The sequence below is a fragment of the Cololabis saira genome, chromosome 8 (genome assembly GCF_033807715.1).
Source record: "Cololabis saira isolate AMF1-May2022 chromosome 8, fColSai1.1, whole genome shotgun sequence".
NCBI classification, from domain to species: Eukaryota; Metazoa; Chordata; class Actinopteri; order Beloniformes; family Belonidae; genus Cololabis; species Cololabis saira.
In genome coordinates, this window is record NC_084594.1 from 30,861,991 (window position 1) to 30,876,451 (window position 14,461).

Genomic DNA, 14,461 nt, shown 5'->3' on the forward strand with positions numbered 1-14,461 from the left:
TTCACAGCCTATCTAAAAGTGAGTTTGAAATATGTACGATGTCACAAATTCAGTGTGAAAACCTTGTCTGTCTGCCTGACTGCAAATGTTCTCTGTAATTGAATCCAGGAGAAGTGATGAATGAGCCCCGTCAGTCTGCTTTCCAGCATCAGTGTCAGAAGCATAGTTTTGCATGCATTATTTCCCATTTGTTCTTTTTATGCTTTCAGATGGGTTTAATGGAGTAAATACAGTGAAGCCAAAAAGGGCCAGGTGTAACTGGTTTAATAGGCATCTTTTTATATATACACACACTGAAAAATTTGTGACATGTGAAATGGCTAATAAAAATGGGTAAATTCTTGTAGCAACCTCGTGCCACTGGGGTCGACCAACACGAAAGAGGACATGGGGTTTGTTGCAGGAATTGTGATTTATGTCACCAAGACACACGTGAACCAGCACACAGCAGCTCTGTCCTTCCTCCCAGCACACCCCTTTGCTGGTGTGCAGCCGCTGTTTAAGTAAGTAAGGAGAGACTGTGCCCAATCAGCCACTCAGCTGATTGGGCACAGGTGTGCCCAATCAGCTGAGTGGCTGCTCGCCCGCAGCCCACACCCAATCCTCCACCCTGCCACAATTCTATTATATGGAGCCCAGGTAAAAAACATTTAATTCATAACATCCTCATATAATCTTGTTGCAAAATCATTAAGGAACTTTTTAATAAACTAACACTGCTTTACGCTTCCCCTGTCAATGGGTGTCTAGCAGAGGCCTCAAAGCTGCACAGAAGCCACGGTTATGTCCTAAAATCCCCCCTGCTCAAAGTTTCCTATGACCCAGTAAACTTTAAGCCCTAGCAAAACATAAATAATCAAATATAAATGTAGCAGTGGGCAAGTTTTTTGATACTTTAAGAAAAAGAAGAAGAAGAGGAAGAAGGATTTGCTCCCATCGTATTCGGAGTTACAGGTGATGTGGGAGCCTGTCCTAGTTGTCGTCGGACAAGAGGTGGGAGTGCACCCTGCAATGGCTGCCAGTCCATCGCAGGGCAGTAGAGAGAAACAACGCAAACATCCTTGCACACTCACTCATATGGATAATTTAGAATCCCCAGCCACCCGACCATACAAGGGCACGCTGTAGTATTCTTAAACAGTAGATCCTTTCATTATTGTGAGTTGCAAACCGGAGTTGTTGCGGAGCTAACTTCCAGTTTATTTGACCAGACGGGATCAGGCCCAGACACGCAATGTGCAGACCAACTCTGTGAGGTGGCCATCCACATATTTAACCTGAGCCTCAGTCTGGAGAAGGTCCCTGTCCCATGGAAGACCTCCTGCGTGGTCCCGGTTCTCAAGACTGCTCGTGCCGAGGAGCCGAACCACCACATGCCAGTTGCTCTCACCTCCCACCAGATGAAGGCCGTGGAGAGGCTGGTCCTGCGTCCCTTTCGCTCCACTGTCAGGGCAGATTGTCTACAGTTTGGGCAGTTTGTCTACAGGCCAAACATCTGGGTGGATGACACCGCCATCAACTGCAGCACCGGGCGCTGACTCACCTGGAACCCACCAGGTACGCTGTGTGAGTCACGTTCTTTGACCTCTCCAGCGCTTTCAACACCATCAGACCGGAGCTGCTTATGGGCGAAGATGGAGACTGCTGGAGTGGAGGAACAGCTCACCTCATGGACCATGGACTACCTCACATGCCTCAGTATGTCAGGCTGAGAACCTGCAGACCTTCTACAACTCTGTGGTGGCCTTTGCCATCCTCTTCGCCGTGGTTTGCTGGGGAGCGGGCAGCTCTGACCGGGACACAAAGAGACTTTCCTTGCCACTGTTTGGCTTAAGGTTTTTCTCCTACTAGGGGAATTTTTACCTGCCATTGTTTGTTATGTTTATGTAATAATTGCTCGGGGGTCGTGTTCTGGCTCTCTGGAAAGCGCCTAGAGACAACTTCTGTTATAATAGACTCTATATGGCTTAGTGGTTAGCACTGTTGCCTCACAGCAAGAAGGTTTCCCGGTTCGACACCCTGGCCAGGCGAGGGTCTTTCTGTGTGGAGTTTGCATGTTCTCCCCGTGCTTGCGTGGGTTTCCTCCGGGTACTCCGGTTTCCTCCCAAAGTCCAAAAACATGCATGCTAGGTTAATTGATGATTCTTAATTGCCCGTAGGTGTGAGTGTGAGTATGTCTGGTTGTTGTATGTATATGTGTATGTATATGGCCCTGCGATGGACTGGAGACCTGTCCAGGGTGAACCCCTGCCTCTCGCCTGAAAATTAGCTGGGATAACAAGCTGGTTAGCATGGCCGGTGCTGTCCTGCCTGCTGGACTTAGTAGAGGAGGTGGGGGTGGGGAGGGTGTCAACCCAGTTTACATCCATCATTCAACTGCACCAGGCCATGAAGGAACTGAGAAGCCCCTTCAGCGGCGGACTCCTGCACCCTCACTGTAAGGGGCACTACCAGAGATCCTTCCTCCCTGCTGCCGTCAGACTTTTTAATACTACTGTGTAGTGTTTTATAGAATTGTTTGATTGTTTTTAGTCAAAAACAATCTGTATGGAGGTCCAGACTGTGTTGCAGTGCATGAACCTGAGCATTAACATTCCTATGTTCTGCAGCAGACAGTCTGGGTGATGGACAGAGAGGAGATGGCAGTCAACATGAGGCACAGAGCACATACTGTACAGCTGCGATGAATGTGTCAGGGAAAAGGGAGAAACATAAACGTGTGTGAATGAGGAACGAGTGAAACGTTCAATGACTATTGTCATTTACGACTCTCACACATAGACAAGCAATATATTTACATGCCTTATTTTTTTATTTTTTGTTATTGTTCATGTATTTATTCGTTTATTAATTCATTTATTGCAAGAAATGAAAGAACACGGAGATTAAGCCATAGGGGGAAATATAACTGGTTTAATAATGGTTGTTAACTGGCTAAAGTGGCCAGGTCCAGGAAGGAACAGTAGGAGCCGGACACAGCGCACACATGCAACCATGTAAAAACACAAACACACACACACACATACATGTAAACATGAATGAGGACGAAGGAAACCGTAGTGGCAGAAATAATAGAAATATAGAAATAAGGCAGAGGAGTAAGACCCCAAAGTCAACAGGAAGCAATTTGTAACAGGATGTCAGTGCTGGATGGCAAAGGTTCCTACATACAAACATACATGCAGAGTATATATGTGTGCTTTTGGCTCTGCCAGCCTCGGGGTCTTCATTAATGCATGCTGGGGCCTCTGAGAGTGGGCCATCTGGTTCGCTTCATCTCGCTCATCAGTTAGCATTTACGGAGGTGCCAGTGACAGCACTCTGTCTCACTCTCGGGTCCAGGCTGGCTAACTGTTAGTAGTCTGGGTGCCTGCTCCACTCAGTGGTTCATGTGTCTCCACCAAATTTGACCAATATTCTCTAATTGTCTGTGTCTCTTGGTGGTAGCATAGCTTCTTGAAATGCTGATATCAAACAGCATAAGTAATAAAAAAAAAAATGAGTTTTTTCCCCCTAAATCTATCATTACATGCCATTACATGCTTAAAGCTCTGCTCAAAGAAGACATTTTTAATATGTGCTTTCAAGCAAAGACATTTCGTTTTTTTTCCCATAATATGTCCTCTGTAATAGGAAGATATAGTTTGCTGTTAAAGGATTAGCATCAAAGATAGACTTACAACGTGCACTTTGTGTGCTTCAGTTGATTAGAGCTGTTTCTCCTTGTGTCCAGTATCTACCATCAACTACCTGCTCCATCTCTGATTAATCCCGCAGAAACTCCTCGCAGAAAATGTTGAAGTATTCCTTTAAGACATCCCCTTTCGGTTCAGGGAAAATGCCAAGGACATTTTTCAATATTTTTTTGACATTTCCAGCCTTTATGATCAAAGCTGTTTAGTCAGCACTGACTGAGCTCACACATTTAACCTTTAGAGAAAGGTACTGAAGTCCCTCCACAACAGGGATCTGATCCTAGTCACGCTATTGCCACGTCTTTCCATCTTTCACGGGGGAGGAAATCCAACACACACGTTTGCCAGAGCAGTCTGAAGCAGGGAATAAACTTGAGTATTCGAGACACAGCCATCAGTATGCAGACGACTTTTTTCTCACCGCCTCACCGTCAACTCTGACCTGACATCATACTCTGAACAGGGAGAAGTGAGTAAGCCTTCCTGTTCCAAAGTGGAAAAAGCTAAATGGCCACAGGATACTCCAAAATCCACAGTCTCACACAAAAAGCTAAAATAAACTCTTATTTTTGAAACACAGACAGCTAATGTTTTACTCTGGGCGCCACAGGGACAACGTGGGAGCGGCTGGAGCCTTTTCTAGAAGACATGCAGCATCTTTGATTCTTTCCTACCTGACTAGCTCTCTGCACTTCATTCATGTTCTCTCATCTTCCACCCTCCCTTTTGAGATTTCCTACACTTTATCATCCTTTTAGTTCCCCCAATACATGTCTTACAATCTCCTTTCTTGTAAAGCTTCAACCATCCTTCTCACCATGATAAACAAGCCTGCTCTCCCCCTTAGAAACAACATGAAACGACAATGAGGTGCTTGATAAGCATCATTATGCACTGCCAGGGCACGCCCCTACCTAACTAAGCCCAAGGAGGAAGCAACAAGAATAGAAAGCAAAAGCAAACTGTCTGAGTAAAAAAAAAAAAAAAGAAATGGGCAGAGCTTTTAGGAAAAAAGGGAGCGGAAGAGAGAGGGCATGAAAAGGGAAACAGAAAATGAGAGCGGGTCCTGGACGGGAGAGAGATGTCAACAGCTGTACATGCCTCCTGACCACTCTCACAGAGCACAGAGATTTCACACAGCTATTTTGATAGAGCTCCTTATTTTAGACTATACAGAATGTTCCTCAAAAAAACTTAGAGGCTCTTTTTGCCTATTTGAGTGTCTATCACCTGGCAAATCCTCCCAGCTTTCACTGCAGTAACTCCGGATATTATCAAGCGCTTCAGCAGCAGATTCACATCAGGTGTCATCTGACAGGTCGAACGTTAATGTCAGTGAACAAACATGCAATATTTGAAAAATATCTTCTATGTTTGTCAAATCATTCAGCATCGTTTAGAGTATTGAATGACTTTCTTTAATCTTAGACGTATCTTAAACTACTCTCCTGTGACCATGCCGGAAAAATAAGGCACAATAAAATTCCAGGAATATGAAACAAACTTGGTGTGCTCTTATCTGAGGAAATTAAAAGCGGAGGGTTAATATAAACACTCTGAGCATGTATCTGCTTGTGTACACTGTGACACGTAAATGTTGCCAAGGCGATGAAGGCAGTAAAATTAAATTAACCAAGAAAACTATGTGTGCGCCGCTCATCGTGCAAGTGATGGTTTTAAATAGCAACAACAATGTGACTGTGATAAGCTTACAATTTAATCAAATTACAAATATCTGTCAAGTTTTTTTTTGTTATGTTCTTACTCTGCAGCATCCACTCCACCTTTGTCTTACACTCCCACTGACACTTTGAGCTAGGTACCCTGTGGTGAGACATGAAAGACTGCAAAGGTTGGAAAACGTGGCTCAAGACGCTCGAACGTGAGGGAGTGACAGAAACTCACAACATCTGGACCAGCGCCGGACTGATGATTGGTATCTGCTTCAAAGATTCCTCAAGCTGTACTATGGAGAGCCCACAAAACTGAGCAGTATTAAAAAAAATAACCGTACATCTCCGGGTTTTCTGTCTCCACTGAAACAAACGAGAACTAAACGACACTATTATCCACCACAATCACACACAGAAATAGCATATAGATCCCAACGGCTATATATTGACTTATAAATGAGGTTAAAATCTTCAGGAGAGCAGCTGGTGAGTACGACTGGACACTAAATGTTTGTATTTTAGGACACAACTTTAGGATTAATGAGCTAATGTTAGGACAGCTGACAGGACGCAGCCACTTATCTCTGTTGGTTGTCCTGAGAAATGTTAGTTTACGCATGAATATAACAAATAATACATATATCTATAAACAGAACCTGTGCAATAACAGAAAAAATTGTCTGGAAACAGACATGAAAAAATAGTAGGATTTCATTTTGTTAAAAAGGAAAACTAAGAAAGGTTTATACACAAGCATGCACTCATGAACGCAGAGGCAGAAGAGAGACACATGCACAAAAGTAGATGCATTTCTAATCGCTGCTAAAATAAAGCATGACACATACTCATCTTTTACATGCATTTATAGTAACAAGACAAGAGTTCAAGCTCAGTGCCCTTCACTTCACAACAACAGTCTCATTAAAAAGTAAATCTTTTCTGGACCATAAATAATTGAAATCTGTGTGTTTTTTTAGGTCACAGAAGGAGTTTTTTGCTTGAATTTCTGCTCTTGTCTTAATCACATTAAACACAATCCAATTTCTGGGCAAAGCAAAAACACCGTGGCCGGAGTGTTAATGAAATAAAATGCACAATCACATGCTGCATTAGCACAGGAAACGCGGTAGAAAGAGTTCAAGAGATGCTAGATTAGTACTGAGTACAGGGCAGGAATACATAAGGTATATAAAGATGAGGGGGGTGTGCTCAGCATAGCAAATCAAAACCTGAAATTTCACTCAGTAAATACATAACAGAGCGTGTTTTTACCTCTCAACAAGCAGCTTCAGTGTCTCCCTCTGCCTCTGAGCAGTCCTGTGTGTGGAGTGTGATTCCCTACCTCCTCCTTTCCCCTCACACAAACTCTCGGCTCACTCTCTCTCACCAGCTCACTTTACATCCCTCCCTCACGACAACAAACACACACACACACACACAGTCTGAGTGTGCCAGCTGCACATGCAACGCAGCATTTTCCTCTTTCAGTCCGCCTGTGTCAAATACGCAGAGACGTAAAGCACATCAACTGTGAAAGCCCTTTCCCTTGCATGTACGCTTGACTGTACGTCAGTAAGCCACATGTGGAGCGTGGAGCGCTAGCAGCGCCGCGCGGGCTGCTGATGCCCAGTGACCTCTCCAGTGCCCTGAGGCAGAAGATGAGGAAGAGGCAGGATAAAAGGCACATAATTACTATTAGACTAATAAGAAGATGCACAAGGAATGACAGAAAAACATTTGAGGTTTGAGAGCTATTACATTGATGTAAGGATAATGGAAAAATTTGGAAAAAAAAGGACTTTTGAGTGTAAAAATAAAAAGAACGAAAATTAAAGTGTTATGAGATAGACATAGAAGACACATTTAACATTACATGAAGCAGAAACCGTATTCAGCCTTGACCCAAGGTCCCTCTGTATTTCTAAATACCCTCAAATGAGACAGATTACCGGTACATAGACACACACAGTCTGCCTCTCCAGCTGCCTCTCGCTTATTTGTGTATCCCCTCCATCACTCACAGACAGGCATCTGTGGCACTCGTGTTATTTGCTATATTTAACGGATCACACTTCTTCTGTTTAGAACTGATCATCATCTTGTGTGATGATGTACTCTTTCATCCTCGACATCAGCTCTACCACAGCCTTGGAGAGATGTTTTTGGATATTGCCATGGTGACCGGGGGGATGAATAAGATAAAAATAATCACCTTTTTCATTTTTACTTATTTTTAACCCCCCGATGCTAAGCCAGAACAGCTGGTCATGACATGGCATACACCATCACAGTGTGTATGTTCCAGGTATAAAAACAACGTGGTTACTACAGGATCATGACCCGAGTGCTTTGTACTACTGACCTAGTGCCACATGAGGGCAGAGGTGAATACTGCCAATGTTTCCACACAAACTGTGGACAGAGACACAGTGACTGCGTTTACACTCACTCAATAACCCTTTTAAAACCCGAATATTAGCAATAACCCAAATTTACACTGCCATGTAAACACCAATTACCCCTTTGAATAACCCGAATTTGCTCATATTCCGGTTTTTAAAAACCTGAATATGACCCCTGGGTTACTCCTTTTAAAACCCGATTATTCGGTCACGTAAACGTCAAACGGGATATCCCCATCAAACGGAACATGAATTTGTTTTCTGCGCATGCTCTGTTCGCAAGGAATCCTGGTCTTTTGAGTCCAGGACGTACTTATAAACACGGCGAAACGCAAGACCAGGCCACACTTTTGGAGTGAGGAGGAGACTAATCACTTCATAAATGTAATGAAGGATATGAACATTTTGGCATTTGTAGACGGTAGAAAGTACCGGGATAGCGAGATTTACAAGAAGGTGAGCGAAAAGTTGCGCGAAGCAGCATTTGTTTTGAATTTGGATACAGGAAGAAGAAGCGGAAATGACGCTAATTGCGTCATCACGTTCTCCGCGCGTCACTGGTTTGATCCAGATATCCCAAATGATGAATTACCATGTATACAGGGATAACCCTGTTTGCTCACGCATGGAAACGGAATATTAAGAATGTTTCAGTAACCGGAATATTAGCAATAACCTGAATTTTGACTGCATGTAAACGTAGTTAGTGACACCACCATCCTTGGTCTCATCTCTCACAATGATGAGACCTGTCTGTGCCTTTGAAACATGGTACCAGGGCAATGACCTCTCTCTCAACGTCTGCAAAACCAGGGAGCTGGTCCCTGACTAACGTAAGGGAAGTCCTCCCCCCGTTTTCCTTGGCGATTCCGGGGTAGAAAGGGTCGCTTCCTTCAAAGTCCTTGGTGTGCAAATGAGCGAGGACCTATGCTGGACCACTCAAACCGCTGCAGTTCTCTCCTGAGGAGACGGAGGAGATTCGGACTGAGCACCTCTGCACTTTCTGCACTTTCTGCACCTTCTGCAGACTGGCTCCACCATCACCTGTACAGCAGCTGCACCGCTCCAGACTGCAAGTCTCTGGGACGAGTGGTGAAGACAGCAGAGCGCATCACTGGCTGTCACCTCCCCTCCCTGCAAACCAACACACGCAGCCTCAGGAAAGATTGTTTTCCTTGCTGCCGTCTGGTAGGCGCTACCGGAGCATCCGCCGACTACTAGACTCAAAAACAGTTTCCTCCCCACGGTGATCTGACGACTAAACCAGTAGTTCAGTTGCACCACACCATTGGCACATTCTCAGTCATTTGCACACATGTATATACATTTATTTCATTATTTTGTGATCACTGTTGTAGATATTACTTTGCTCCTCCTTGTTCCATCCATCCATTATCTACACCCGCTTTATCCTTTGCAGGGTCACGGGGGTCTGCTGGAGCCTATCCCAGCTATTTTCAGGCGAGAGGCAGAGGTTACACCCTGGAAAGGTCGCCAGTCCATTGCAGGGCCACATATATACACACAACCATGCACACTCACACTTACGGGCAATTTAGAATCACCAATTAACCTAGCATGCATGTTTTTGGACTGTGGGAGGAAACCGGAGTACCCAGAGGAAACCCACGCAAGCACGGGGAGAACATGCAAACTCCACACAGAAAGACCCTGCTGGGCCTGGGAGTCGAACCGGAGACCTTCTACCTCCTTGTTCCTCTGTACAATATTTTGTTTATTTATTTAGGACCTTTTTCTTGTTTTTCTGAGTGCTTGTGAATTCTTGGAGCTGCCTGTCTGGCTTGCTTCAAACTTTGAGAAAGTGCTTGACTCTTGAAAAATGTCCTTTTTAAATAAAAAACTGTTTACTCCTGGTCCAGAAAACGATGGTTTCTGCCCATTTTCCACCCTCAGACCTCTTCTCTATTTCTCAGTTAAAAATAAACACCAAGTCTGACATTTGAGCACATATAGCTAAAAGTTGATTGTATAAATAAACGGTCTAAAATCAAATGGTTAAATGTATGATATAACCTGAGTATGCATGTCATCAGATAGACACATGCTGTTGGTTTTAAGAAGTGCCTGCAGTTTATTTGGACCGGTTAACACCAGACTGAAGCAGGTTCGTAGCACGGCATCATTAAATGTGTTGAACTGAAATCTAAATTTTTTTTTTCAAAAGTCATGCAACTCAGACAAAACAATGTGAAGGTCAATGAGATCTGCAACACATCCCATTTAAATTATGTCAGTGTCAAAGAGCAGCTCTGAAGCAAAGATATCTCGACTCATTTTCATCATCCATAAGTTCAACTACTTCTTGTACGAGAAGACCACCAACAGGTCTCTGTTGACCACCACTGCTCATCTTGATGGAACTTCTCATACTGCAGATACTCATAAGCACCACTTTCTTTCATCAAACTGTATTAAAGACTCACTTTTACATAAGAGCAGAGGTGTCAAAAGTAATCACATTCATTACTCAGGTAGAAGTATAGATACTAGAGTTTAAAAATACTCCTGTAGAAGTTGAAGTATCAACTCAAGTTTTTTTCTCAAGTAAAAGTATAAAAGTACTGGTTTCAAAACTATTTAAATTATAAAAGTAAAAGTAATGTAAGGGGGGAAAAAGCCATTAAGGACAAAAGCCATTGAAAATGAATGCATCTTAGTATAATGCAAATATATTAAAGAACCATATATGTGTACTATTGAGCATTAACATGTGTTTCAGAGAGCAGAAGATATGATGACTAGTTGTCTATAAGTATTGTAATGGTGCAAAAAGTCAAACTTCAGAGGCATGTTATCATTTATCCTAACCTTTATTGGAATGTACATCCAAGTTTATTTGTATATTAATACCACTATGATGTTTATTGTTTACAGTCGTTTCATTTCCATAACTTTTTTTTCCTCTCCCATTTTTGTTTTTGTCACTTTTTAAGTTAAAAATGATAAAAAGGCAGACTCAGAAAGTAAAAGGGAGGATCGATCCGTCGATTTAACAAACACTTTAATACATCAGATCTGCATCAGTCAAGCAAAGAATATTCAACAAAGAGTTACCAATAGGCTTGGTTCAGCCAAACCAAATTCACTCTATCCGGATGGAGCAATTTAACTGGATAGTTTTTTTTATAAAGGCCGAAACGAAATAGAGTAACGAGGCTGTTTTTAAAATGTAAGGAGTAAAAAGTACAGATAATTGCATGAAAATGTAAGGAGTAAAAGTAAAAAGTAGTCTGAAAAATAATTACTCCAGTGAAGTATAGATAACCAAAATTTCTACTTAAGTAAGGTAACAAAGTATTTGTATTTTGTTACTTAACACCTCTGCATAAGAGTGAGACTCCCCAGTGGATTGATGACTCAGAGGCTCCTGCTCTGCCATGTTACGATACAACTAAGTAGCTACAGGGGCCAGACCCTCTTTGAGCATTCGGGCTTCTGCACCACTGTATTACTCCATCATAACATTTTTACAGAAGAGCATTCAGGACAGAAAGAAGATAAGACATGTACTCTGGGGCAGATTTATGCAGGACTTACCTTGCTTTTACATGTCTTATGAAGGGCAACCTTGCACTCTGTGAATGGTAAAGAGAAGCACATTTCAGTCTGGAAATCATCTTTGGAGACTTGTGGAGAAAGATGACAGACCAGGTGAGCCGTTCCTGACCTGGCAGACATGTCAACTCACCCTTGCAGAAAACCCCGGGGCTGTCCATGTTCTGCTCACACACATCACACGACTGTCTCTTCTTGAAACTCTTCACGGTGAAGGTGTGGCTTCCTGCCCTGGTGAGCTGCAGATGCACACACAGGACAGTCAAAGCTGATCACCTACACAGAATATACAGGCGTAAATGCCGCTCCGGAAGGAAAGACCTTTGGTTAAATCATGCAGAAACTGTGCTTGGGAAAGTGTGATATTGTGTGTTTTCGCTGTGTTTCCTCGGGCATTTCAGTTCCGCGCTGCTCCTCGTGTTGCTGCTGCCAGTTGCTTTTTCAGTGACACACCAGCATGACAACCGCTGCTCTACCTGCCCTTCATTCAGCCTTCTTGTCGAATTACATGCTCTTTCAAATTGCCCTTATTCTGTCTCAGTGTGAGAGCCAGGATGAGGAGAGCAAGGGACTTTATGCGCGACTGGTTGGGCACAATTAAGTTTATTGTCTAATGTAATAACTAGATAGGTTGCATGAATGTGTCGTAGCTGTGTTCATTCTTCCCGATGCTTTTGGTTTTTTTCAGGTGTTTTTAATGCTCTCTTTGAGCCTGGCTGAGGTGGCTCCCAGCGTTTATCCTCTTAGATAAAATGTTGAGTTTTGCTTCAGCGCTGCAAGGTGGTAACACACCAGGCAGTCGCAGCAGCTGTGTAAACACCACCAGCTTCTGTGGACCAAGTAAAACGTGAATCTGACACAGGGAAAATATATTGCTATTACTGAAAGGTTTTAATATACTCCAAATTCATTAAACTTACTGGATCATATGTGGCGAAAATTGAAATTTAAGGGACAAAATAGAAGTGAAAATAACTCCAGAGTGAGGGCGAGGCTATGACCTTTAAAAAGCATATTACTGCGGTGGCCTGAGTCATAATCCGTGGATTTTCCTTTTTATAAACTAAATACTCAACTGTCCCAGTGACATGAAGTGGGAAGGCGTTTATATGAAGTCATGGTCATGCCCTCGTACAAAGTAAAGCCTTTTGAGAGCATATGAAGCACATTAGGCCATGAAATTTTTCCTTGAGCAGAGGAGGAGGATGGGCTTGGAAATATAACGGGGGAAAGGGCACGTGTGTTACATTTGACGTGTGTATGATGCACTGGGGGAAGCGGAGGGAAATAAATGTGGTTCAGTACCTGCGCGTATACACACACACACACACACACTCTTACTTTGAAAAAAAAATCTCACTAGAAACATTTCGGTGTTTCGATTGTGTGTGCACAGTTGATTGGAGACACACACCAGTTGTGACACTTTCATAAATATACTTATTGACAATGTTGTAACAATCTAGTTTCTCCCACAAGCTGCAGTTGTAAGTAAAATAAGATTGAGTCACTTAAAGTCAGTGAATTATAAAACAATTGTATTGAGTGTCTAAATAGTTTATGATTGGTTGTGTACGATTAATGATTTATTCATCTTCACCCTGAGCTTTTTGAGGTTTCATAATGTTAACATAAATGAAGATTTGCTCAAACAACAAACCTCAACTCTCAACGTAGCAACTGCACAGAAAGAAGCTTCACAAACGTGAATACTTGAACAATGTCCCTTATAAATTCAAGCTTTTAATCCACGGTGGGGCGGGTGTGCTGTCAGGCAGCAACATTTAAATCCACCACTAAAGAACCTCAGCACACACAATTTTAAAAACAATACAGGCGAGAGCTTTAAAGGAGCTGTGGTAAAACAGGATATGCAGTTGGAGTGACAAAGGAAGGTGTGGATGGTAAGACGGAAACAGATGACCCGCTTTGGCGAACCCCAAAGAGAAAAGCCAGAAGAAGAAAGGCTTGAATCGAAAACTTAGTTTGTTGCGCCTCTCATCCAAAGGCTTTTTCGGTTATTAACTGAACGATGGAGAAGCTGTTGGTCATCAATCAGTGATGTGAGTGTTGGTGACCCGCCCGCCCATCTGTGAATCAACACAGATAGACTCTTTAGCACCGTTGGTTGTACCTGGGGCAGCTGTTTCTCAGGTGTCAACAATTATGGAAGTTAATATGGTAATAGCGTACTTTAATACATTCCACAAAGAAATATAATTATTCTATTAAACGTGTTTCCAGCAGCTGAAAAAACAGTCTGTTATTTATCCGGTTTTATCTTTGCTTTTGTTCTCAACCAATTTTGGAGGGAAATGCATCATTAACTTTAGCTGATAATTATCAACAAAGTATTTCACTGCAATTTTATAAATTTGTCTCAAAAATCATTCTTTCTTTCTTTCTTTCTTTCTTTCTTTCTTTCTTTCTTTCTTTCTTTCTTTCTTTCTTTCTTTCTTTCTTTCTTTCTTTCTTTCTTTCTTTCTTTCTTTCTTTCTTTCTTTCTTTCTTTCTTTCTTTCTTTCTTTCTTTCTTTCTTTCTTTCTTTTTTGGGACATGCTGACCCCCTTTTTGTAAAAGGTGAAAAACAAGGCAGAAAAACTATGAGTGCTTCTAATTTCATAATGTAACATTTTTGGGCTGCAGGACAGAGCGGAGTCCATCCATCCATCCATCCATCCATCATCTATACCCGTGTTATCCTTTGCAGGCTTACGGGGGTCTGCTGGAGTCTATCCCGGCTCATTACAGGCCAGAGCAGCTGTGGAGTCATCCAGGTATATTTCTTCCAGAAGAAACAAGATTGTTTACTTGTCTTCAAGAATTGGTTATCAAACTTTACCCCACTTTACATTTCTTTCCCTCCCTTTTCAGGTTGCTCTCAGCTGTTCGGTGAAGTTAAGTTCAGCTTTGGAAGGACGGGGCTCAGTGTTCCTGATAACTAGAATCCATCGACAAATGAAAGCTGGATTTCATTGTTAACTGTGTCTGGCTTGATTTAGTGTTGGGCAGGTTGGTTTCACTGGCATCTTGTAAGTTTTCCTCTGTGAAAATCTGCAAAATCCCCCCCAACAAAACACTTTGAGAACACAAATGAACAAGTTCAACTTTGAGA

General features: G+C 42.6%; 1 protein-coding gene across 3 annotated transcripts in view; it reads right to left on the bottom strand.

Annotated features, from left to right (window-relative positions):
* The window catches only part of LOC133448828 (tensin-2-like), a 33,644-nt gene that overhangs the window by 15,494 nt on the left and 3,689 nt on the right, over positions 1-14,461 (bottom strand). For 2 of the 3 annotated variants that reach the window (XM_061727728.1, XM_061727727.1), the window contains exons 2-3: positions 11,480-11,585; positions 11,329-11,366 (exon numbers count right to left, since the gene is read on the bottom strand). In XM_061727728.1, coding sequence (XP_061583712.1) covers positions 11,329-11,366; positions 11,480-11,585 — 144 coding nt within the window. Of the gene's footprint in view, positions 1-6,640; positions 6,729-11,328; positions 11,367-11,479; positions 11,586-14,461 lie in introns of those variants that run through there. The other variant, XM_061727729.1, reaches the window with a different exon arrangement.